The sequence below is a fragment of the Phytophthora ramorum genome (genome assembly GCF_020800215.1).
Source record: "Phytophthora ramorum isolate Pr-102 chromosome Unknown Phyram_PR-102_s0007, whole genome shotgun sequence".
In the NCBI taxonomy this organism is placed as follows: domain Eukaryota; phylum Oomycota; class Peronosporomycetes; order Peronosporales; family Peronosporaceae; genus Phytophthora; species Phytophthora ramorum.
The window spans coordinates 1,251,820-1,276,494 of NW_027150653.1; the positions used below are offsets into that span (position 1 = coordinate 1,251,820).

Here is a 24,675-nt window from a genome sequence, read left to right on the forward strand (position 1 = left end):
GCTGCCTTCTTTCTAGCGACCTCGTCCACAAGAGGGCGCCTCCATCTCCACCACCGTCGGTGTCTAACTAAACCTGAAATGTCCATGTACATCACTCGTCATCCGTCGCTGTCTGTTTACACGCGGGTTTCGTGGGACGCGGCCATGGCGTTCTTGCGCTTCCGTAGCCGTACCAGGTGGCGCGACAGGAGCTGCACACGGGAGCGCAGCGTGTTCTCGTCTAGGTAGTTCTCGCGGGACGTGGCGGTGGTGAACATGAGGCGCTCGATCTTGATGGCCAGCGTGAAGGTCTTGGAGTGCCAGTCGTAGTTCTCGGGCACCTGCGTGAGCACGTCGTGCGGCTGGTGGTTGCGCAGCATGCGCTCAACGAGGATCACGTGCCGCGACCGGAGCCGCCGCATCTCGTCACCCGCCTGCCGCCAAGTGCCGCCCGTCGGGACTTCGACAACACCGACAACACCGACAACGCTGGGTATTGTCGGGGTGGCGGCGCACCCGGCGCTGGGGGTTCCGGAGAGCACCGGGAGAGTGTTCTGAAGACCTGTAGCCGCCACTACTGGAGTCGCCATCCTGGTGGCGTTGCTCCGGGCTCCACCAGACACGTACGCGGGAACTCCCGAGCTGTCAAAGTCCCGCACGGCTGCAGGAAATCGGGACCCGTTCATAGGAAGGTTGGGCATTGGCCGCGTGGAGGTTCCAATCGGCGACCACCGAAACTGAAAGTGGCAGCTTTTTTTTTGCGTTGGGGTTCTCTCTCTCTCTCTTGGGACGACTACAAACGCGCGGGCCGCCTGTGGCACAGGCGAGGACTGCTGCTCGTGATCGACTTATCTCCAAGAGTTTGGGCGATGTTTCTTCCGGCGGGACCGGCAGGAAAAAAGAAGTGAAGCCCGGACTGAAAGCTCCCAACCGCTATTTTTCGCCAGCTCGAGAAGGGGGGTCGACTCCACAACGCACCGCAGCCAGACTTGCAGGCAATCGAGGTGCAGATGGAAGCCAGCCTATTGTCAGGCTAAGCAGGCTGGACTGCAACGCGTGAAATACTTTACCACGCGCGGTTGTCGGCAAAACCCATACAAAAACCAAGTCTGCCGGGCCGACCCATAAACACGTCAAGTCACTTCGTATCCATGTAGCCCCGCGAATCCCATTGGCTGAACGAACCCTAGTCGTGGGATGAGCCGCAGTGCACATTTTTTTTATGGTAACATTTCGCAGAACTTCGGCGGTAGAAAACAAAGTTTTGTGTTAGTAAAAAAGCTTCAAAACGACCGCCACCGTAAAGCGCACAAATTCCGCGAAAACCCAGAACTTGCTGGAAACTGTCGACCGATGCTGCCCTGCTGCCACTACTGCTGACAGAAGCAGTTGGCGCTACCGCCGCCAGCAGATGTGCTGCTTGCCGAGTGTGTTTGCAAATCTTGCCCGACGCTCGAACACTTCGAGCCCGTTGTGTTGTGCTGGGCAGCGGACTCGACTTCCTTCGGCAGGGTTCCAAAGGTCCCTCTTCGCATGGGAACTACGGCGCACATCGTCGTCAGGGGCAATATAATAGACAATATGTGTTTTTCTTCAATGTTGTACTTTCATTAATACAGTACATGTTGTAGTTTTGCTGAACCGCGACCAACACTGCATTTTTTTCAAGTAGTGTTGCTCTAATAGTTCTAAAAACGCAGCTCAACTTACCCTCGTAAATGGGATCGTAGTATGTTTTCAGGCAGACGACCAGTGTCGGTATTATTTAACGAGCTCTTGTGGCTACAGCTGGCAGCGCGACACTGGTCACAACACAGGCATCACCATGCCTGCCTTGAACTGGTATAATAATCGTTATGAAGTAGCTGTCAGTGACAGCCTGTCACTTTTCAGCTGTCGAGCGGGAAAATAACAATTTCTTCAGGAAAAACTCAACTTCCACATTTTCATAGCACGACCGTCGAAATCGTGGTCTCTGAATCCAAAAATTCAAACGATTGCAGCCGCACAAATCGCGAATAGCTTCACGGCAGCAAAGAACTGCAAGGCGGCTTCCAGCGCGCGTGTCTCCGCGACTTCTCCGATTCTGACCAGTTCGGCGGATTGGAATGGTGGTCGCCACCGTGGTGGTCGCTCGCGTTGCGAGCCTCGCAGCGACTCGCTGCGGACACATCAAGGCATAGAAGCTATTGAATAGAAGTGTTGCTGCCGCAATGGAGTGATCCCATGCTTGTGCTTTGTTGGCGTTGCCTCGCGCTCCAGGGCCTTCTAGCAGGCATGGCTGGCTTTCGCTACATTCCGCAATACCGCAACGGCCGTAACAGGAAAGTACTAGCCGTTAAGGCAACGCACTGGTTGCCGCAGCAACGTCTGCAGTCATCTCCGAGCATGCAGCACGCTCCATCGACGTGGTGAGCATTTGGACCGGCAGAAGCTCAAGCTTCACATTAACGCTGAAGATCGCCAAAAACTAGCATTCGAACGCAAAAATAGACCAATCACTGATGCGCAAATTTCACGATAAGGAAAAATTTACATTAACAATAATACAGTCTCCTTTCCCCGGCTCGCTAGGCAAGCCTCTCCGATAAATACCCTCCACGCTTCTCCATCTTTTGAGACGACAGCATCGACAATTTCCCGCTTTGGATCTGTTCGTACCGACTCCCGTCCCGTCGTGCGATCCAGTCGCTGGCCCCTACGAGCACCATAGCAGTCTAGTCCATCGACAGCGCCGCGAAGTTCTCCGAGATCATGTTCTTGCGCTTCCGCAGTTGGATCAGGTTGCGGGACAAGTTTTGCACACGCGTGCGCAGCGTGCTCTCGTTCAGGTAGTCTTCGCGCGAGGTGGCCGTGTTGAACATGAGGCGCTCGATCTTGACGGCCAGCTGGAACGTCTTGGAGTGCCAGTCCACGTTCTCAGGCACCTGGGTGAGCACGTCGTGCGGCGCGTGATTGGTCAGCATCTGCTCGATCAGGACTACGTTGCGCGTGCGGAGGCCCTGCACCACCGCGTCGTTCTCGCGCCAGTTGGGGCTGTAGTTGCTACTCGACGAAAACGTGTTGGGGTCGAAGGGGGCGCCGTACATGTTAAGATTTGGGGGCCCCTGGAACGGACCAGCCGGCTCCGTGGGGTTCACGCCGAAGAAATAGGCCTCCTGCTTTATCTGATGCTGCGCTGTGTCGGCGGTGCGGATACCGGGGAACCTCGGGGGTCCCGTGGTCATTTTGTCGAGAGACTTTGGCGTTGATACCAGACGGAGCAAAGTGCAAAGTGACGAAGAACGCCAACAACGTGGAGCTGACAGCCGCGGTGGCGTCGCCTTGGCGGCCAAATTCAGAGTAAACGAAGAGAAGCAGGCAAAGGGGGGATTCCCAGCGCCAAGCGCTGGGAAAGCCCATGGAGCGTTTCCATTACCCCGATACTTTACGACGCATGTCCCTGCGTCGCGTTTTTCTTGTCTTTACTGCGCGACCGCCGATTGGTCGCTGAAGAGCTGCGTTAAACACTCCCATGAGCTAATTTGTCGCCATTCTCTTTACAAATCGTCGCTGGCGCGGCATTTTGCGGTGATCGAATCTCCAGAGACGAGGCTGGGACGCGCGCAATGCCGACACTATTAAGCGCTGCAATGGGCTTAACTCCGCTACTAACTGTATCGCTGTTCATGCCATGGAATCTGTGCCTCTCATGGGCGCTCGAGAGCGCGCGACCGGATTTCTACACTTTTCCCCGCGATTTTCTTGCCTAGCTCTAAATCTCGCTTGCAGTTCGATAAAAGCGACTCCGTGGCCGCATGGACGCGGGCTCTGGAAAATCCAAGAAGGCATATTGGCTCGGACGAAATCTTGGGCCTTCGCTGGTCGCCGATCGCTGGCTTCAACGCGAAATAGACAAGGGTAGGGGCCGGATTGAAGTTAATTCACGATTGGTCGACGTAAAAGTGGACGGAATTATCGCAAAAGCTACCACTATCCACTGCGAATTGAGCTATTCCGTCCCATCCTCCTAACTATTCCCCACCGTGGCCTCGGCTCAAGAGCTCCGAGCCGACCAAAATCTCGCTTTATGAGTCATGTGCATGTCGAGCTCGGCACTTGGTCGGGCTGTGCAGCCATTCTATATGTGCTCCAAGCAATGCATGAGTCAAGTTGCAGCTCGCCCCGCTCGCGCTCGACGCAAGGCGAGTGTTAAACCGTTCTTGTGTGTGTCGGTGGGTTGTAGGATGAACACACTCCGGCATCGCCAGCTTAATAATTAACAGTGTGCATATACACCGTGAGGCGTTCAAGACAGGATCACGGTATGAACTGGAGTCGCGACGACGACGTCAACCACCTTGGTTACACAGCGTGCTGCCTCCGCGTCAGCAATCACCATGCCCTGCAAGCGGGGCGAGAACAAGACCAAAAACCAATCAGCATGCAACTCGACGTGGGACGACTAACGGACTGCGTTTGAATCACTGTTGATTGTACTTTTTGCAATACACTTTCGATAACTAACTTATAATGCTACAGAGCCTTGTGTGGCGGCATGATATCTGGACTCGCTCACTGCCGCATCGCCAAGAACTGGCGGGGCAAGCGCGCGCTGAACTTGGCCACGTTCTTGCGTTTGCGCAGGCCGATGAGGCGACGCGAGACCTGCGCCACGCGCCCGCGCAGGGTCTTCTCGTCGAGGTAGCTCTCGCGCGAGACTGCGGACTCGAAGATGAGGCGCTCCACCTTGAGCGCGAGTGTGAAGGTCTTGGCGTACCAGTTGGTGTTCTGCTCCACGTGCGTGAGCACCTCGTGCGGGCGGTGGTTGCGCAGCATGCGGTCGATGTTAACCACGTTCTTCCAGCGCTGCGTGCGCAGGTCCTGGCCGATCTGCAGCCACGTGCTGTCGAAGTAGCGCACGTCGTTGTGTGGGGTGTCCACTGTGACGCTCATGGTGTCGCGCTGTGAGTGTGTGAATGAGGCTTGCGCGCGGAGGTCTCCGGTAACGGCGGCACCGTTGCCGACAGCAAGTGGGCGGAGGAGGCGAATTGAGGAGTGCACTGCCCACCCGCCTGCTTCCTCCTTCCCAGACATTCTTGTCAAAGGAGCCGCATGCTGTCGCTTGAGCTATTCGTGCCGTGCGTCGCTCTGTGCCGAAATCGTAGCGTTTCTGGCCTGCGCGGGCCGTTTCCGCTGAAGCGATGCGTGTCTACAGATACGAAGCTGAAAACTGACTCGGGGGATGGCGTGTTAAAAGCGAGCGGCGAGGTGCTCGGCAATGTCCCATTCGGGCTCTGCTTCGCGCTGCCGCACAACTTGCCGTTTACATGTACGTCGCGTTTAGCAAATCGCCCTCATTGTCGCAGCCAAACCAGCTCGAGCTCTGGTCTTCGTTGCTGTTGCTGCTGCGGCAGCGTCTGTGCAAATTAGCAGCACGACGCAGTCCTACCCGTAGCTTATATGGCACGGATCGAGGCCGCATTTCTTACACTCGCGGTGCACTGCTGCAGCTTGCAGCCGCGCCCATGGCTGGCGAATGATCCTCTCTCCCTGGTGCAGCAAAGACCCGGGCGTCCATCGCCATTGCCGCCGCTTTGGACGAAGCGCGTTACCGTTGGGGAGAACTCATCCAGCTGTGGTGGCGCAAGAATCAGGCTTATCGAGTTTCTTTCTGCGCTGCCGCTTGTGTGTTGCCTACAACCAAAGTCCAAAAGGGCAACTACTTTTTCTATTAGCGCGAGCTTCAGTCTTGAAACGGATTTTCGTCCGTTTCGAGTCGAAACAACCTCTCCCGCCAAACATATTACGCAAAATGAGACTGAGCTCATGGAGCGATCGGATGTGGTGTTGGTGTGAGGCTGTCTCCATTCCGCGCTGCCGCCGGAGGCTTTCGCAGCGCTGCACGTCGACGCGTTGTAGAGCTGCCGCGGTCTGGTATGGAAATGGTATGCGACCTCCGGCACAGAAGTCGCCCAGCAACAAACGTAAACAGGGGTGATAGCGTGCCTGCACTCGACTTGCAGCCTGCTTCGATGGCCCAGCACAAGCTGCTATCAACGGTGTGGATGCCAGTGCCAAGTGCAGATCAAATGGAGTTCTGCACCACAGACGCAGGCGCCGCCGCAACCGCACCGTTCGAGAATCCAGAATTCTCGACTCGGGCTTCCGGTAGATCCGCTAAAGACACGCACGGCGCGTCTCTCTCGAGCCTCGAGCGCTGAGTTCTCGATCTGGAAGTCTAGAACCTTCGTCGTCATCCAAGTTGGCTTCCAACAGGGTGAAAAAGACTTCACCCTTGATGGAAAAGGGTCAGCCTTTCCTGCTGCCGGTTGCAGCGACGGCGAAACCGATGGCGTAGCCTGGCTTAGCGGCATGCGGGTCATTCGAGCGGGCGGCACCGACGAGCTTTCGTTGCAGGAAGAGCTCCCTCATCCGATCCAGGTGCAGATATAGTACCTGTACAGGCTGCGTTGCAAGAGTGGATCTTCGGACTGCATGACTGACGATGACCGTTTAACGGCGCCATCCTCCTTCGCCATCTCCTCCCTCGTCAATCGCTGTGCCATGCTGCCCAAGCACCACGAAGACACGTGAACTATAATACAACAGGATGGCTATAAATTAAACTTCTTTTAATTATTGTTATTGTATAGCGTAAATACCAGCAGGCTAAAGTTCGTGCTTGCTGCTTCCGCGTCGGGGCTGGGTCGTTCGTGTCTGAGAATGTATCGTCACGATTCACTGCCATGCCTTGTATAGAAGGCCGGCCGAGAATGACGAGCGCTGCAACTGCTGGGCGGTGGACTTGCGACTGCCCCAACGACAAACAGCCATTGTCGCCCAAATAAGAAACCTGAAACGGAACCTCCAGTCAAGCGACCACCTGGAGAGGGTCTAGCAATGCTTGGCGATGCCTTCCACCGCCGCGTTCTTGCGCATGCGGATGCGTACGAGGTAGCGGCACAAGATTTTGACGCGGCGGTGCAGTGTGTGCTCGTCCAGGTAGTCGGCGCGCGACTTGGCGGCTTTGAACATGAGGCGCTCGATCTTGAGCGCGAGCTGGAAGGTCTTGGAGCGCCAGTCAGTGTTCTCCGGGACGTGGTTCAGCACATCGTGCGGCTGGTGGTTGCGCAGCATGCGCTCGATGAGCACGACGGTCCCCGAGCGCAGGTGGCGCATCTCGTCGTTGCCGCTGAGGCGCCAGTCTCCGCTTGCGTTCGCGGGGGCGCAGGCCGAGGACACGGTGGGTGTCGGCACCACCGCGCTGTTGCGGGGTATGATAACGGGTGCGTCGCTGTTCAGCGGGAAGCGCTGGAAACCCGGGAGGCCCGGACGGTTGATCATGTTGGTGGATGACGTGGTTACTTAGTGGGGTGCTTGGTGGTGGGTGGTCGAATCCAAAAGTGACTCGAAAAGCAAATCCGGTTCGGTCGGAGGCTGGCAAATGCGAGAATGGGCTCTTCCTGCAACACCTCGAGTCGCTAAGTGCACAGCGCTCTGACCCTTTTGGTCTAGAAATGCGGACCATAGTGCGGCTCATATTAACGTGTTTTTGAAGTTTGCTCGACGCAAAAAACCGACCGGCGTCGCTCGGGCAGACGAGGCGCACTTCGTGTTTCTCGCACCGGCGCTTCCCCATTGGCCAAAGCACCATTTAACGCGGGGTCGGGCTAAAAACGCGCGACAAGTTGGTCCCCAAATTAGCTAGGAATTACAGCGCGGTTTAACACCACTGAGGCTTGGTTTGTCTCCAGATCAGGAAGTGAGGAAACCTCGGCCGAATCATTGCCTCGCGATGTGATGCCAACCCGGTTAGATTGTCCACTTCATTTGCGAACGTTGTTGTCGAGAATTGCTGGCACACAGGCACGCGGGCTGCCGAAGCGAGTGGAAGCTCGCAAATCTTCGCTCGCCATCTTCAGGAACAGACGACCGCTGTCTCGGTGCGGCAGCCTGCCATTGGCAGGGCCTGGGTACCTCGAGTCGACGGCGCCAACCGCTACTATTAATAAAGGGCAATCCCTGCGCTGCACTATGAAGGTCAACCGTGCTGGAGGAGATTTTGCTGCGTCGGAGCGCGGCAACCTCAAGTTCGAGGCCTGGTGCCGCCCTCCAGACACACCAGCGAGCGTCCGACCTTGACGTCGGAGCGCTTCCCGAGCAGCCTACCAGCTGCTGGCCGACTGCGATGTTGGGGAGACTTGCTGTACTATCCACGAGGCTCGAGGCATTCGGCCCGAATTTCGGCTGACGACCCTAATTCGCGGTGGAATATGATATTTCGAGCGGTGTCCACGCTGTAAAATTTACCTCGCGCATGTAAAATGCGACGAGTTAATTGGCACTTCTTGCAGCACCGGCAAACCTACTTGTGGAATATTCATTGCCGTGTTTGGCCCTGGCAACCGCAGTGGCTTTCCTATGGCTCGAAACCCCAATGCCTCGAATTCCGCGCCCACAAATCTCCGCACATTTTGCCAAGATTTACTGCAAAACGCGGCGAGCGCACAAAACCACCAGCTACTGCCTGGCCATCGTCTGTTAACTTCTCTCTGTGCGACGGCTCGACAGCAATTTTAGAGCGCTGCTGCACTGCTGAAGCATCGAGCGGAGCTCTCCAAGGTTCGAAGATCGCCCATATGAGCGGCACTGAATTGGTGGGCTTCTGTGCGCAACAAAGAGCGGTACCGGCTGCTTCGATACGTATTTGGAGTCGCGCGTGTCTGGGCCGATGTGACTACGGTGCATGCACAGAGGCACTTTGCTGCAGGATGGCGGTGAGCGAGCGAGGAGGAGAGGACAACTTCAACGTCTGCTGGTTAGGTTGCCTTCAACTGCAAGCGGTGGATCTTGCTTGGTGGCCAGCTTGTTTTGTCATGTTAGCTGGACGCTGTGACCAAGTGCTGTTTTGTGCCGCGGCGTGCGCGAGTGATTGGATCCGTTCGGTGGCTCGGAGCAGCTGGTTGTGTGTCGCCAGCCTGACGAACTGCAGCGAACTGCGCGGCAGCAAAGAATGCGGTTTCGGCATAGAACCCGCACCAGATATTGTGGCAGACACCGTTTGGGGCTTTCGTGGCTTTGCCTCGCCCGCTTCAACTTCCGAGGACGTACACGCCCCGCAAAGATCGGCGTCAGCCAGAAGGCAATCACCTCGCGCCGCCTTTGCTTCGACCGGCCATCGTGCTGGCCTTCCATGTTCATGCGGCTGAGCAGCCCTGCATTCGGGCGTTCGAGACGGCTCCTCGAGTCGTGCGGCGACGGCAAAAACCGCGTTCGAGCGTCCAACAAAACCGCGATCCGCGTCCAACAGAGTGAAAAAGACGCGCAGGCGCTTCGTTTAAATAGTAGCTGCGCACAGTGTCTCAAGCCTTGCTATAAACGCAGTGCGAAGGCTCACGCGCAGCAGGTAAATGGCTGCAGTTTCAAGCAGGACGCGGCTCGTGAGAAACGCTGTCGCGAACGACCGGATCATGCAGCTGTCGAAGAGCTGCGAGGGCTGGTATAGCAATCGGCGCTGCGAGCGAGCCAGCATTACTCGTTGAAGTTGGATCTAAGCGACTGCTGGAGCAGTACACGTAGTCAAACCCTCGCTCAACGAGCAGCAAGCATGCATACTGCAACGCTAACTGCGCTTGATTCAAGCCGGGGATACGCCACCTTTGCTGCTCGACAGGCTCCTGGTCGTCAGAGCTGCCAACTGAGGCTTCCGCTAGCATGTCACGCCAATCGCCTCATCCGTATGCATGAGTTATTCATCACTCATGGCTGCTTTTTTTATTGATCTGTTAAATCGAGCTAAACGTTAGCGACACAGTCGTCCACCGCTTGAAACACAATTATTAACCAATCCGATCACTCCCTTTTCCACCAATCCAGTGCCAATCCGCCCCGCCAGTCAATTGGCTTGACTAAAGTATCAATCATGCTGGCGCTGCGTCGTTCCGTCCATGGGGCGTGCGCCGCCCACGCTGCCCGTGCAGGCTCCAGCCTTATACCACAGCATGTTGGGCCTATTGTAACGTCAAGTACCCGCTCGTTTCAGTCGCTGGGGCTCAACGCCTCCCTCACCGATCGATTGGCGCAAATGGGACTCGCGACCCCCACGACCGCCCAGTGCAAGGCCATTCCGTCCATTCTGGCGGGCGAAGACGTGGTGGTGGCCGCCGAGACGGGCGGTGGCAAGACGCTGTCCTTCTTGCTGCCATTGGTGGAGCAGCTGCGACGCAATCCGTTGCCGCCCAGCGAGATGCGCCTTCCGGCCGCGCTCGTGCTCACCACGTCGCAGGAACTCGTGCGGCAGCTAGCTGCGGTGCTGCATCAGGTGGACCCGGAGCTCGCGCGTCTCGCTGTGAGCTTATCCTCGTCGAGGCAGACTTTGGGCCAGCACGGTAGTCGCGCGTGTCCGGTGGTGCTCGCCACACCCGGAGCGCTGCTGCGCGCCACCAAGCCGCGGGACTTCGCCTTCACGCAGATGGTGGTCGTCGATGAGGCCGACATGCTGCTCAGTGGAGGCTTCGAGAAGGAGACCAAGCAGATCCTCGCGACCATCCGCAATCAGCCCTTACTGCGCTCGGAACTCAACCGCTGCACGGAAACTGAGCCCAAGGACAGAGAATTCGCCGACGCCGACTTCTCCGCCGAACGCACGCAGACCATCTTCAGTGCAATATCCTTTTTACGATTTGATGGGGGCGACGGTGTTGTGTGTGGTATGCGAGGTTTTCCTTAACTGCGTTGTGGGATGGTGTGTGTGTTTGTTTTGTGGATTTTTACGCGACGATTCCGGACTATGGCAAGCGATCTGTGCGTCACTACATCGACTACAAGTTCCCGTCCGCTGTCTTCGCTATTACCGAGGTACACACTCACTTTCGAGCGTTAGAAATTGGTAAGCTCATTACCTTTTCGTTGGTTGAATTTGTAGGGATTCCACCGCACCCTCCCCCAGCTGACACTGAACGCGCACAACTTGCAAGAGTTCGTGGCAAATGGCGACTTCATGGACGAGCAGCATGCTCGCTGCGAACTGCTGTACCAGATCTTGACTTCCTCTGGACGCAGTGCAGACGCTTCAGCTGGCGAAAAGACGCTCGTTTTCACCAACTCCATTGCCAGCGCCGACGCGCTCTTTGACTTCTTGGAGAACGACAAGGGCGTGGCGAACTGCGCGCTGTACCACAAGGAGGTGGACCGACCGCAGCGTCAGAAGCTCTTGCAACGACTCGACAGTGAAGCCGACGCCGACAAGGACCTCGTCGTTATCTGCACGGACATCGCCGCGCGAGGCCTGGATACTACCAAGGTGAGCCACGTGGTTCAATTTGAGTTCGCCGGTGACGTCGTGAGCTACCTGCATCGCATCGGCCGCACGGGTCGGGCAGGCACTTCTGGAACCGTGACGAGCATCGAGTCGTCCGAGAACAGTCTCGTGCTCACCAAGATCCGCGAGGCCGGGTCGTCCACGCTGCAGAACGCATTCAGTCGAAAGCGCAGCCTCCGCAAGAAGTTCAAGAAGGCCCTGCGCCCCGGCAACGACGACTATTAGGCTGCTAGCCCTGAATAGAGTATGTATATCGCTGCATCTCCATGAACTGCGTGCGTCCCCTCGCTGTGAAACCCCTGTCTTGCCGCCTTTTGCAGCAGAACTCAACGCAACTCCAAGATTCTACGGCACGAGCTGCTTCCTCGCTGCTATGGCGGACACCAGAGAACTTAAACTGCGCCGTGTTATCGGATACAATGGTACGTGCTTGGCCACTACGCCGTTTGCTGGGTATCGCGGTGACGTGACGTGGTGCTTGTAGGCACATTCCCCGACACGCTGATCTACACGACCGACGGCAAGTACCTCATCTACTCGCTCGGACTCGCTGTGATCGTGAAGGACATCAAGCGCAACACCCAGTGTTTCTTGCGCGGCCACACTGACGTGATCACGTGCTTGGCCATCTCTAACGACGGCTCGAAGCTCGCGTCGGGACAGCAAAGCAAGAGCCGCGGCAACAAAGCCCCCGTGATTGTGTGGGACCTAGCTGAGGCCACCAAGCGGCTATCTTCATCGGCGGATGGTGACGGCGGCGACAACTTCGTAACTTTCCGTCTCGTGCTTCACATGGGCAAGGTGCAGGCCTTGGCGTTCTCAGCTAAGGACAGCTTCCTGTACACGGTGGGCGGCCAGGATGACAACGCACTTGTCTGCTGGAACATAGCGAATGGGGAGCCCATCTGCGGGATACCGTCCGGGGACGACTCAACACTTGTGGTGGCCGCCTTCAACCGCGAGGCCAACGACGAACTGATTGTGACCGGCGGCAACTACACCATCACCGTTTGGCGCGTGGAGCTCAAGCACCGCAAGTTCCATGCGCTGCGCGCCAACTTGGGCAATCTCAAACGCATCATCACGTGCATCGGGGTGTCTCCGGACGACAAGGTAGCGTACTGCGGCACCAAGACGGGTGACTTGGTGGAGATCTTGCTGGACTGCGACTTGACCAAGCCCAACTGCCTCTTCCCGCCCGTGGGCACGCACAAGCCGCGATACAGCCGCACAACCAAGGAGCGTTTTAGTCAGGGCGTGGTGACGCTGGTGATTCACGATAATGAGGAGAACCGCCGCTTTGTGCTGCTAGGAGCGGGGGACGGCAACCTCGCCGTACTGAAACTTGGCCCTGCGAGTGCCGCCTCGGACGGCACGAAGACCAAGCCCATCGCGACGGCTTGCATGGAGAAGCTCATGGGTGGCATCACTGCGCTGAGCGAAGGGAAGCACGGCGACTTCTACGCAGGAACGAACCATTCCAACATGTACCAATTCCAGCTCACTGACGACCCCAGCGCCAATGGTAGCGGCGCGCACTCGAACAACGCAGCCAACCGACCTGCTAGTGCTGGCAGCAACGGCACGGGTCTTCACGTGGTGCTGCGCTCGACCTGTCACTACGGCAGTATCAACGACGTCGTCTTTCCCAGCTCGGCCACGCGCAGTCCTGCCGACAACTCGCACCTGTTCCTCACGTGTGCCAAAACCGACATTCGTATCTGGAATGCCCGCCGCTGCCAGGAAATCCTGCGCGTGCAGGTGCCCAACCTTGTGTGCAACTGCATTGAGCTTACCCGCGATGGAGGCCTGGTGGTGAGCGGTTGGGACGACGGCAAAGTGCGGGCGTTTTACCCGGAGAGCGGCAAGCTCAAGTTCGTTATCCAGGATGCCCACAACGAATCTGTGACCGCCATAGCAGTGTGTACGCCCTCGTCCTTCTCGTCCGCGTCCTCGTCGTCGTCTTCGGGAGCCGAGTGGAGACTACTCACCGGTGGCAAGGATGGCCGTGTACGCGTGTGGCGCATTACTCCGTCCCGACAGACCATGGAGGCGTCTCTCAAGGAGCACCGCGGCCCGGTGAATGCCATCCGCGTGGTACAGGACTGCACCGCCTGTGTGAGCGCGTCTTCGGACGGGTCTTGTATCGTGTGGAACCTCGAGACTTTCGTACGCACCCAGGCCATGTTCGCCTCCACTGTGTTTCGCCGGGTGCTGTACCACCCGGACGAGAGTCAACTGCTCACTTGCGGCTCCGACCGACGCATCACCTACTTCGACGCCTACGATGGCGAGGCCATCCGTTTCCTGGAAGAAGCGGCTGAGCATGAGATGCTAGCCATGGACATTGAGAACAGCGGGACGCTTTTTGCCACGGGCGGCCGCGACGGGATGCTGAAGCTGTGGCACTACGACAACGGGGAGACCGTCGCGATTGGTCGTGGCCACAGCGAGGCTATTACCGCGGTCAAGATCTCGCCGGACCGCAAAGAGATCGTCACCGTCGGGTCTGAAGGCGCAGTCATGATCTGGGAAATGGGTAACCTGCTTGAGCAAGCTCGTGGCTGAGCTCACCTCCCGATTGCTCGACTATTGTACTACTCTAAAGCAAAACAAGCATTTCCAAACGCCTTGATTTTCACTTCGCGCGACTCGAGCGTCATTAGTAGTGGTAGGATCAACAGTCTCTATCGCCTATGATTAACAGCTTCTCCAAATGAGGAACTGCAACAACAACATGTGCCTATCATTTCGGTGGTCGACACCTGCAGAGTTAAACCCGGATGGAATCAAGGAGCCTCTTGCAAATGGCAACGAAATCTGCTCGGACCACATGACCGGTTTCCGCCGGGCGCTGTCGCCACAACCAGCAGCAGGAAAGGCGCTAAAATGGGCGAAGCTCTTTCATCCAGCTGGATGGCGACGAAGGTTCCAGCCTCGAGATCGGGGCTCAAGAGAGGCGCATCGTGCGTGTCTTTGGCGGATCTGCCGGATCGAGAATTCTGGATTCTCGAACGGTGCAAATGAGTCTACGGCGGCGGCGCTCAAAGCTGTTCTCGGGCGATTACACGTACCGTGTTACACGGTGCAGCGCTCCATTTAATCGACATTTGGCACTAACTGGCATCACAGCTCGGGCGTCGCAGCAGAGTGAGTGCATACATGCATTACGCTATCATCCCTGCTCACATTTGTTGTTCTGTCACACAATGGAAGCGGCTATGGCGCATCATGAGCAGCGTCTGCATCACCATGCTATGGATGCAGAGGAACCGAGTCATCTTTCAGCACGAAGAGATCAAACTGGAGCAGAGCACACAAGAATTCTGGGCAACAGGGCTTCGACAAGTGAAAGCATTGGCTAAGCGGGAACGCCGACGCCCAGACATGATATTAGAAGGGACCTGGTTGCTTCTATGCTGTGCAGCTTTTGAAGAACCACCACGAGAGCAGTCTACAAGAAGGACAAGCCCCGTACAACCACCGCACTCGAATGAGGAACCGGCGTTGCTAACCAGGCTAAGGATCAATCAGGCATCTAGAAGTACTAACAACTAAATAGATCAACCTGCCTCTCTCACATTTGTTGTTCTGTCGCATGCATGTATTGCCAGACCAGATCGTCGACTTGTAGCGCTGCGATTCGCAGTACGAAAGCCTCCGCGGCATGGAAACCCGATCGTTCAAACCTATGACCAAAGTCTCATTCTGCGTAATCTTTTTGTTGTTGTTGTGTATCTTGGTTATTTCGGACGAAAATTCGGGATCGCCGTTTCCGGACTGAAATTGGTAGTTGCTTTTTTAGAGAATGGCTGACTTGGTTGACATTGTGGGCAATAGCAGACAGCACAGGCGCGCGCGCTCGAGAAAAAAAAACTGATGCTTGCGCCACCGTCGCCACGGCTGGATGAGTTCTCCCCGACGGTAACGCGCTTCGTCCAAAGCGGCGGCAACGGCGATGGACGCCCGGGTCTTTGCTGCACCAGGGAGAGAGGATCATTCGCCAGCCATGGGCGCGGCTGCAAGCTGCAGCAGTGCACCGCGAGTGTAAGAAATGCGGCCCCGATCCGTGCCATATAAGCTACGGGTAGGACTGCGTCGTGCTGCTAATCTGCAGAGACGCTGCCGCAGCAGCAACAGCAACGAAGACCAGAGCTCGAGCTGGTTTGGCTGCGACAATGAGGGCGATTTGCTAAACGCGACGTACATGTAAACGGCAAGTTGTGCGGCAGCGCGAAGCAGAGCCCGAATGGGACATTGCCGAGCACCTCGCCGCTCGCTTTTAACACGCCATCCCCCGAGTCAGTTTTCAGCTTCGTATCTGTAGACACGCATCGCTTCAGCGGAAACGGCCCGCGTAGGCCAGAAACGCTACGATTTCGGCGCAGAGCGACGCACGGCACGAATAGCTCAAGCGACAGCATGCGGCTCCTTTGACAAGAATGTCTGGGAAGGAGGAAGCAGGCGGGTGGGCAGTGCACTCCTCAATTCGCCTCCTCCGCCCACTTGCTGTCGGCAACGGTGCCGCCGTTACCGGAGACCTCCGCGCGCAAGCCTCATTCACACACTCACAGCGCGACACCATGAGCGTCACAGTGGACACCCCACACAACGACGTGCGCTACTTCGACAGCACGTGGCTGCAGATCGGCCAGGACCTGCGCACGCAGCGCTGGAAGAACGTGGTCAACATCGACCGCATGCTGCGCAACCACCGCCCGCACGAGGTGCTCACGCACGTGGAGCAGAACACCAACTGGTACGCCAAGACCTTCACACTCGCGCTCAAGGTGGAGCGCCTCATCTTCGAGTCCGCAGTCTCGCGCGAGAGCTACCTCGACGAGAAGACCCTGCGCGGGCGCGTGGCGCAGGTCTCGCGCCGCCTCATCGGCCTGCGCAAACGCAAGAACGTGGCCAAGTTCAGCGCGCGCTTGCCCCGCCAGTTCTTGGCGATGCGGCAGTGAGCGAGTCCAGATATCATGCCGCCACACAAGGCTCTGTAGCATTATAATTTAGTTATCGAAAGTGTATTGCAAACACTATAATCAACAGCGATTCAAACGCAGTCCGTTAGTCGTCCCATTCATCTGAGAAGAAGGTGTAAGGAAGATGTTCAACTGTCGAGTGCACACACCCGAGCCTCAGCTGTCTTCGGTTCCGGTTGTGTGAGGCAGCAGCGCGGCATGTCCTCGTGTATTCCGAACGTGAAGGAGTAGGCACGCCGAGTACACGGAATCGTGTTCTGGGTATTCCTCCGTTTTTCACCGAGGTGTGTCACTGAATTGTCAAGTTGTCTTCTCAAAGTCTTTCGTTCCTTCACTCACATCTAGGGAAAATGACTTCGTCACGGCACTTCTGCGAGCTTGTGATGAAGCAATTTGGCGCTCTACAACGTTCCGCAAATGTTGACGCGTTTTGCTTAATAAATAACTACGGCGTTGGCGCTCTATAGGTGGGTAGTACTTGCGCGACTGACGTAAAACTTAAGAGGTGCCAAGCACTGGCGCACCTTTTTGCTGACAGCGCAAACACCGTTCTCCATCCGGCTTTCGCATGCGAATCATCTCGCACATCATGCACCGACGCGGAGGGGCTGCTGCTTTCGGAGTTGGGGGTGTGTGCTTCGTCGTGGCAGAGTCTCCAGCGGTTGCAGAAGGCAGAGCACTAGCCACAGCTGTCGTTGCAGGCTTGGACGGAGCTTTTCCTAGTGAAGGCTCCTCTGTAAACAAAGTGGTGGCGTTTGAAGCTGACGCAGTGGAAGCTGCGGATGCCCCAGCAGATACGGGAGAGGTCGTGGGAGGTACACCTGTCGAGCGGGGCGAACCTGCTTCGCTGGCATCTAAGACAGGGGACAGATAGTAGACACGTTAGTTACCAGCACAAGCCACAGAGATGAGCAATGCAAAACTAACTCGTACCGCTGATGCTCATTTCCTCGCCCGGGTCACTTTGATCCGCAGCTTCTGTCGCCTCCTTGCTGCTGTTGGAATCAGTAGTCGGTATGACCGCTACCGCAAGCGTCTCCGTACGATCCACAGGGACGGGAGAAGACGATGGTTCGGCAGAAGACTGTGGCTCGCTGGTTGAGGACCGCGGATCAGTAGGAGGAGCTGGTTCGATAGCGGTAGGTTGCCCGGCAGACGATAGCGGCCCACCAGAAGACGTTGCTCCAGCAGAAGACGATACTTCGCCTGAAGCTCCATCTGCCTGGTCGTTAGCTGGAGATAGGCGCACTCTGTTTGCAGATGAATCACGGCTTGAACTCCGACGCCCTCCTCTTGTGCTAAGCCGATCTCCCTCCGAGACCCGCTCACGTTTGACATTGACTCCTGGACGTCGTTCACCTTCGCCGATGCTCAACAAAAAGTCGAGTGCGCTAACTGTTGCCAAGCGGAATGCTTCTCGCTTCTCTTCGTGACTGCCACTTCCGATCTCCACCTTCCCGACCACAAAATTCCAGTGATGAAGTCGTGCACCACAGAAGTAGTTTGCCTGTCTTGAAAGCGAGATATTGTTTCCCTGGGTCTTCAACTCGTTCCATGCGCGGAGAAACGTGTAGCTTTCGTTTGCGTCGCTGCCATATATGCTGCGGTAATGCGCAAGAGCATTCTTCGCCTCCTCATGAAATTGTAGCCACGTCATGGCCTCAGCCCTCAAGCTTTTAATGACATCCTTGTGCAAGGTTAAGGTGGATTGACCCTGAAGCGTAAGCCATTCGCGGTCATGCACAGTCACCACTGCTTTCAAGCCGTCAAATGTGACGCGGAGGTCACACGGTTGACACAGTCGCTCAATTCGCTCAACGTACTTAATGTACCAGTTCATCTTTCGCGGCTTCTTGGTCACGTTGAACACAGCTTCTAGAGACTGCGGAAGCTTGCGAATAAATATTGACAGCAATCGCGGAAGAAAAGATTCGTGATACGAAAACGTCGGCGTATCCTCGTCCGGGTCGGGATAATCGGACTTTCTCTGGTCGATATTCACGCGCTCAACCTCATTTCGTCGAGGACTTGGTGCACGCTGCGGTGGTGGGGGTTTCTCCCGCGAGATTTCTCTCCAGTAAGGCTCCGCTGGAGATGATTCTGGGCTGAAGTGTGTGTCAGCTCCGTAATCGTAGCTACCATTATTACTGGTACCAAACGAAGCTGAGTCCTGTTGTCGCGGAGGATAGCGGTCCCGAGGCGGTGGAAAGCTGCGACTTTCCCGCTGCCCACTGGCATACGCATCGCTACCCATGGGCTCACCGCGGCCCTCTGGTCTATCTCGATATTCCACTCTGATCCCGGCGTTATCGTTGAGTCGCTGGTGCCGAAGTTGTGCCTCGGCTTCGGGATACTGCCGCCGTGGATCGATTGGCATGCGAGTGTCCCTCGGTCTGAATTCTGAGGAAGAAGGCGCGCTATCACTGCGATGGTAGTCTGGAGGTCGAGGGGGATAGCTCATAACTGAAGATGTGGGCGGGTATCCTGAAGATCGATCGTTGGTGAGATTGCTTGAACGCTCCAGCGACGACGACCTGGACGGTTGCTGCTCCCTTGGGTGCCGTTCTTGATCCCCTTTCCGATTCTTGAGGTAGTCTGATGGTGAGATCCGCGTTCTCGTCACTCCAGCTGCGGCTGCAGACGACTTAGTTTGAGCAGCTACTACGGGAGCTTTCACAGGCGATGACGAGGGCGTTACAGCTCTAACATGTTCACTCGACCGAGGCACCGATGGTGCCGACGATGGAGCATGTGGAGGCAGTGGCGGAAGTGATGGTTGGGCCTGAGACAGCGGAGGTGTTGGCACCGTAGGTTGTGTTGTCTGCGTAGGTCTGGAGGGCGTGATCAGTGATGGTGCAAAAGGCGCTCTAGCTGCAGCTGCAACGGATGACATTGGGACTGAGGATGATACGAACTTGGTCATACTCGGTCTGGTGCGCGGGTCAGAAGGCCTTAACGACTGCGCCGCCGATCGATTTCCGTTTTGCACGTACCGCCCTCCACCAGTGAAATTGGCTTGGTTAGCAACTCCGAGAGGGACAGGCTCCACGTTCATACTTCTTCTGATGGCTTGAGCCGCCGTCTTCGCTCGCACAGGCTTCGCCCGAGGTATCGTCCAGTTTGCATCCGATGCAGGAGCTCTAACAGGAGACGACGACGCCGACTTGGACTGTGCGTCGTCTGCACTCACCCGTCGACTCAAGCGGCGCTTCTTCGTCCACGACGCTCCATTTTCCAAGTCATTGCTCATCTCCGGCGGTTGCCTTGCTCTGGGGTCTTTAACGCGTTTCTTCATTTTATCCAGCTGCGAGATAAACTCCGCCGCAGACGTCGCCGGGGGCCCAGAAGCAGCAGAAGACGATTCTCCATTCTCCACTGTATCTCGAGCTCTTTTCTCTTTCTTCTTCTTCTCTTCTTCCTTTTTCTTATGTTTCTTGACGACTTTCTCCTTTTGTCGAGGACTGCTCGAGCTGCTCCTCTTCTCTTCACTAACATCGACTTCCAGTCTCCTCTTTTCCACTTTTTTCCTGGGGATTGCGAAGCTCTCTCTCTCCTGTCCTTTCTCCTTCTTCTTCTTCTTCTTAATCACGAGCGCTAGAGGCCGCGTGTCCTCCTCGTCCTCTTTTGCCTGCGCGTTGGCCAGACATTGCAGCTTGAGCGCGCGGTAGCATTGGCACATGGCCTTGTCCTCGCAGAAGCGCGCGTAGCGGTTGGTCAAAATGGTCTCACAAAAAGGGTTTCCGCATTGATTGCTACGCGCTTTCTCTTCTTCGTCTTCGTCTTCTTCTACTTCTGGTGGCTTCTTCTCCTCGCGCATCGCCTGGGCCAGCGCCAGACGCCGCGCGTTCACGCCGCCGGATCGGACGGGCGCAGACTTGCGCGCCGACATGGGGAAGAGCGAGCGCCGGCGCGAGTCCATGTCGGCCATGAGTGTTGGTTGCCCTTTGGATTGGCGGTTTCAGTGCACGGTCTTTTATCTACGAATTAGCGTAATTTGGAGCATTTATGGGAATTCGAAAAGTTGAAAACATGTTGAATTTGCAACGCAAACATCGCCTGCATCTCTCTGCATGTTGGTCTTCTTGGTCTCCGATGTTCTTAAACGAGGCCTACAGATCGGCCATCTCGTCCGGACGCTCGTTTGGGTTCACGAGGCCGGGCACCGCCAGCTTGGCGTCCAAATCCTGCTTCTCCTGCAGCTGCGTCCGCGCCAGGTTCTCCTCCAGGAACAGCTCGGCGTTGTCCTCGCCGGCGAACTCCTTGATGTTGACGAGGAAGTCGCGCAGGTGCTTCTTGAACGTCGGCAGGTCCTTGGACATGTCGAAGCAGCCCACCACGAACTCCACCACCTGCGCGCGCGACAGGTTCGGGAACGACGAGCCGATCAGGTTGGCGACGTAGTCCTTGAGGAACGCCTAGTGGAAGCAAAGCAGTGTGCGAAGTTAGGATGGTTGCAATCCAGACCAAGAGGCTGGACACAAAGGACGTACCGAGTTCGTCTGTCCGGGGGGCATGGCTCCAGCATTAGGCACAGATTCCCACAGAGGCACCGCCACGTGGTTGTTCTCCACGATAGAGAACATGTGACGCAAGATTGCCGCGTGCAGCTTGAAGCCAAACTTGTGCAGGCGGTCGGTGAGCACAGCCAGAATGTCCTGGAGCAGTAGCAGGTAGAACGAACGGTAGAAGCCGGCGGCGATCTGCGGGTTCTCTTGGATGTTCAGCAGCAGAGCAAACAGCGTGGCGAGACCCTATCCAGAACAAAGCAGAAGAAATCATTAGTTTGCACTTCGGCTGAGCACGCCAGAACAAAAACAGCGAGTGATCCGTACCGTGTCGGCCACATTGCGCTCCGTGTGCTTGAAGGCCCAGATGATCGAGTCCACGACCAGCTTCTGGTGTTCCTGCGGGATGCTGAACAGCGCCTCGAAGCAGAAGTCGTTGACGGCCTGCAGCAACTTGAAAAAGTTCACGCGGTGCTCCGGGTAGTCCTCGAAGTTCTTGGTAATCATCTGTAGTGTGCACTCAAACACGGCCTCAAGGATCATGGGCACTGTAGGTGCGATAATGTTCTTCAGCTTGTTGATGCTAGTCGCCAGCAAGCTGAGCACCTCGGACTCCTTGGCGGCAGGCGTTGTGTTCTGGTAGTCCGACAGGATCGTCTCCAACAGCTTGGGCAGGAAATGGGTAGCCACGAACTGGCGCGACGAGTCGTCAGCCGCTGTGTGCTCCACAAATGCATCCATGAGGCGCAAGCTCTCCTTCTTGGCGCTACGCAGTGATCGCACTTCCGACGTCTTCACAGCAATTTCTCCGCCCTGTTCAACCATTCCAGCAATGCGCTGCGTGTACGCCACGTAAACATTCAGCATGTCCTGGAAAACGTAGCCCATTTGCGAGTTGAAGCCATTCGGCCCAATAGCCTTGCACACTCTCACGTTTGTCCGGATAATCTTCACAATTTCCTTGATACCCCGGCTGTCGTACAGGATGTTCACGTCCTGCGCAGCCTGGGACATAATGGACTTCCACGCCTCGTTCGGGAGGTTCATCAAGCGACCAAGGAGCACTTCCTTTCGGCCAGCATCGTTGTCAGCAGCAAGCATGGCCGCCACAGCTTCGTAGAACGTGTGCACCTGGTGAGTTTCCAGATCCGACACGATGCGAGGCAGCTCCTCCAGCAGCTCTTCCACGAATGGCCGCGTCTCACCGCTCTGCAGAACCACAAATTTGCGCCGGCACTTCTGCGAGATCTTGAGGAAGGTATCACACGCCATATCTTGCACACCAGGGTGAAGTTCGTGCATGAACTCGAAGAGCTTGTTTACGACAGTGCGCAAGAACTTCCAGTGGGCACGCAGGAAGCGCGGGTACTGACCAACGACGTACATGATGTTCGATGCGACCACAGCCTTGTTGTCTTTGCCGCGCTTCATCTCGCACAGCCCAAGCAAGTCCTTAATCACAGTCACCAAGAAACGCTTCTCGTTCTCCTCGCTCATGGCGCCAGAGATCGACCCGATAGCCCAGCACAGCGTGTTCAAGTTGTTCCACGACCATTCCGTGCCTTCGACCTGAGCCGTGAGCTTCTCCAACATAATCGTCTCCGTGTCGTCGTAGTTCAAGTGCGTCAGGTACACGAGCGTCTCGTGCATCGTCTTGTACTGCGACAGCGCCTCCGTGTCCTTGGTCGTCTCGCGTACGATCTCGCCATTCTCATCCTCCACAATCAGCACTTCTGACGGCTTTACCATCTTGGAGATCATTACGTGACGCACGCGGTTCATCACGGGCGATACAAGCTCACGGCGACTACGAGCTTGGTTCTGGAATCCTGCAAGCGGGTTCATTTGGTTCTGGTCCACCGTGTACAGATCACGCGTAAAGAAATGCCAGTAGTCCAAGCAGATCTTGAAAATGCTGTCGTCGTCCACCTCGGCAATGCACACAAGGTACGTGAATCCCGCCAGCAGCGCCTGGTGGGCTTCATCACCCGGAGCGGCAATCGGGCGCTCAATAACTTGGATGTGGTAACGGAAGAAACTCGTGAAGAAAATACTCAAACGCTGAACAAACACCTCGTCCTGCTCCCAGAACGGAGTGAACGAGTTTCCAGGCGGCAGGATCTTTCCAACCTCGTTAAGCACGCCCATGTACAGCTGTACGTACACGTTGTTGTACTGCTCAGGGACGTCGCGCAGCTGCGCGATCTCACTCAAGCAGCTGATGGTTTCGTTGCGGAACACGCCCGTCGCCAGGAATTTTGTGACAAGGATTTTGATGAGGTCCGTCTCAAAGATGAAACCGAGCGGGATCCAACTCAGGAAACGAAGCAGTGTCTGCAGCGTAATCTGAAGCAGCGGAACGTGTGTCGACTTGTTCAGCACAAATTCGCACAGCTACGGTAGCAGGATCGACAGCAAGAATAAAAACATAACGTTAGCGTTGTTGAGATCGAAGACGATTGTGGCCACACGAACCGCGCTTTCTCCGTGCGTTCAATCGTACCTGAAAGATCTGCGTGAATTCGTGGTTGAGGCTTTCCTTGAGCGACTTGGTCTTCTGTTCCGTCAGCTGGTCCTTCGAGAAGTCGAACACCTCCTCACTCAGCAGCTTCAGAATCGTCATATTGTTTTCGCACAAGATCTCCGACGTTTTGCTCGAGTTGACGATGTCCGTGATGAACGACGGCCAGTTCTGCGGCCACTCGTGCTTCAGCACCTGCACCAGCACGAGGTCCATCTTGTTCACAAACATGCGCTGACCGTGCAGCGTCGACTCATCGGACGATAGCTGCACACAACCAATACACCCCACCCGAATCAGCACCTCTATCAATCGCCATAAAAAATAAACCAACGCCAACGCACCGATAGCAGCTTTCCAACAATGTAGCTCTTGATTCCCTCGCGCTGGTCCTTGGGCAAGATCTTCCAGCGGTAGCGGATCGCGTCCTCCAAGATCTGATGCCCATCAAATGCATGTCAGAGTCTCCAAATTGTGTCACAACTGCAACAATTATCACCGCACCTGCAGACCGAAGAACTTGGTCTGGATGCTACTGGACTGCTCCAGGATGTCAGAGGCGCGCGTCCACGAGTCCTGGTGTTCCTGCAGCGCCACCATGATCTGGTTGGCCACCCGCTGGTGGGGGCTCTTGGGGTCGTTCATGCATAGCACCACCTGGTCCAGCGCCGCCACATCGAAGGGCTGCGAGAAATCCAGCAGCTTCTGGCCGATAGCCTCCATCTTGTTCTTGTTTACCCTGTAGAAACTGCTAAAACCGAGTAAAACCGACACAAATGTCATAAAATCAGTGACGAGGTCATCATTTAGGTCATACAGCGCCACGCGACCACGCTGCATGATGCAGGGCGAGCTGCTGCAGCTTGTATAGCTGCTAGAAAGCTGTTTAAACGCCGCTCTGAGCGCCTTTTAGCCGGGTGTTTTTTCTCGTTTTCGCACCTTTTCCACTATATCCGACGTTAAATCTCCTTGTGGGAAGATCTGGACGCCGCTGTTTCACACACACACGCAGACACTAGAGATCGAGGGGTTAACCAGCGGCTAGACACACAAACAGACGTGCAGAGCGAACGGGGGAAGAAAGTAGCACGCACCGAAGCTCCTCCGGCTTGCGCTTTGTTTTGTGCCTTTGAACTTCTGGAAACACAGCGAGCCGGAATCCACGACGTCGTGGAAGTGCCACTATTGGTCAAAACTGCGATCTCATTCGAGTTGACATTGGTTGAAATTCAGCCGACGATCTGTTGGTAGCCGCTAAATAGTGTACATCACCCTATGTTATGTATTCTACCCAGCCCCGTCAAATCAGATCGTTCCGCAATCTTGGACGAAAAGGGCGCGTTCGTTTCCTTTCATGGACGCGCGCACTCAGGACGACCTCGG

The 24,675-nt window shown here is 56.2% G+C and overlaps 9 protein-coding genes across 10 annotated transcripts; 3 read left to right on the forward strand and 6 right to left on the reverse strand.

The window, feature by feature from the left end:
• Nucleotides 1-116: 116 nt before the first annotated feature.
• On the reverse strand, nucleotides 117-680 carry KRP23_8368 (uncharacterized protein; the record flags this gene model as incomplete). The annotated part of the gene is made up of 1 exon (XM_067893798.1): nucleotides 117-680. The coding sequence occupies one exon, from the start codon at nucleotides 678-680 to the stop codon at nucleotides 117-119; it is 564 nt and encodes a 187-aa protein (XP_067743294.1).
• A 2,016-nt stretch (nucleotides 681-2,696) lies between these two features.
• Nucleotides 2,697-3,206, reverse strand: KRP23_8369 (uncharacterized protein; the record flags this gene model as incomplete). Its single annotated transcript, XM_067893799.1, has 1 exon — nucleotides 2,697-3,206. One exon carries the CDS (start codon nucleotides 3,204-3,206, stop codon nucleotides 2,697-2,699), a length of 510 nt encoding a protein of 169 aa, XP_067743295.1.
• Nucleotides 3,207-4,533: 1,327 nt separating this feature from the next.
• On the reverse strand, nucleotides 4,534-4,914 carry KRP23_8370 (uncharacterized protein; the record flags this gene model as incomplete). The annotated part of the gene is made up of 1 exon (XM_067893800.1): nucleotides 4,534-4,914. The coding sequence occupies one exon, from the start codon at nucleotides 4,912-4,914 to the stop codon at nucleotides 4,534-4,536; it is 381 nt and encodes a 126-aa protein (XP_067743296.1).
• A 1,941-nt stretch (nucleotides 4,915-6,855) lies between these two features.
• On the reverse strand, nucleotides 6,856-7,305 carry KRP23_8371 (uncharacterized protein; the record flags this gene model as incomplete). The annotated part of the gene is made up of 1 exon (XM_067893802.1): nucleotides 6,856-7,305. One exon carries the CDS (start codon nucleotides 7,303-7,305, stop codon nucleotides 6,856-6,858), a length of 450 nt encoding a protein of 149 aa, XP_067743297.1.
• A 2,578-nt stretch (nucleotides 7,306-9,883) lies between these two features.
• Nucleotides 9,884-11,506, forward strand: KRP23_8372 (DEAD-box ATP-dependent RNA helicase 22; the record flags this gene model as incomplete). Its single annotated transcript, XM_067893803.1, has 3 exons — nucleotides 9,884-10,663; nucleotides 10,759-10,818; nucleotides 10,886-11,506. The coding sequence occupies 3 exons, from the start codon at nucleotides 9,884-9,886 to the stop codon at nucleotides 11,504-11,506; spliced, it is 1,461 nt and encodes a 486-aa protein (XP_067743298.1).
• A 148-nt stretch (nucleotides 11,507-11,654) lies between these two features.
• Nucleotides 11,655-13,849, forward strand: KRP23_8373 (Cilia- and flagella-associated protein 52; the record flags this gene model as incomplete). Its single annotated transcript, XM_067893804.1, has 2 exons — nucleotides 11,655-11,703; nucleotides 11,766-13,849. The coding sequence occupies 2 exons, from the start codon at nucleotides 11,655-11,657 to the stop codon at nucleotides 13,847-13,849; spliced, it is 2,133 nt and encodes a 710-aa protein (XP_067743299.1).
• A 2,015-nt stretch (nucleotides 13,850-15,864) lies between these two features.
• On the forward strand, nucleotides 15,865-16,245 carry KRP23_8374 (uncharacterized protein; the record flags this gene model as incomplete). Its single annotated transcript, XM_067893805.1, has 1 exon — nucleotides 15,865-16,245. The coding sequence occupies one exon, from the start codon at nucleotides 15,865-15,867 to the stop codon at nucleotides 16,243-16,245; it is 381 nt and encodes a 126-aa protein (XP_067743300.1).
• A 519-nt stretch (nucleotides 16,246-16,764) lies between these two features.
• On the reverse strand, nucleotides 16,765-20,185 carry KRP23_8375 (uncharacterized protein; the record flags this gene model as incomplete). Its single annotated transcript, XM_067893806.1, has 2 exons — nucleotides 16,765-17,120; nucleotides 17,200-20,185. 2 exons carry the CDS (start codon nucleotides 20,183-20,185, stop codon nucleotides 16,765-16,767), a joined length of 3,342 nt encoding a protein of 1,113 aa, XP_067743301.1.
• A 190-nt stretch (nucleotides 20,186-20,375) lies between these two features.
• On the reverse strand, nucleotides 20,376-24,511 carry KRP23_8376 (Exportin-1; the record flags this gene model as incomplete). Of its 2 annotated transcripts, none has more annotated exons than XM_067893808.1 (10): nucleotides 20,376-20,681; nucleotides 20,757-21,017; nucleotides 21,099-23,165; nucleotides 23,275-23,559; nucleotides 23,637-23,729; nucleotides 23,797-24,040; nucleotides 24,232-24,239; nucleotides 24,299-24,307; nucleotides 24,387-24,429; nucleotides 24,489-24,511. In XM_067893808.1, 10 exons carry the CDS (start codon nucleotides 24,509-24,511, stop codon nucleotides 20,376-20,378), a joined length of 3,339 nt encoding a protein of 1,112 aa, XP_067743303.1. The 2 variants fall into 2 exon arrangements, with proteins under 2 accessions (XP_067743303.1, XP_067743302.1); XM_067893807.1 differs by having other exon boundaries at nucleotides 23,797-24,043.
• Between the last annotated feature and the right edge of the window lie 164 nt (nucleotides 24,512-24,675).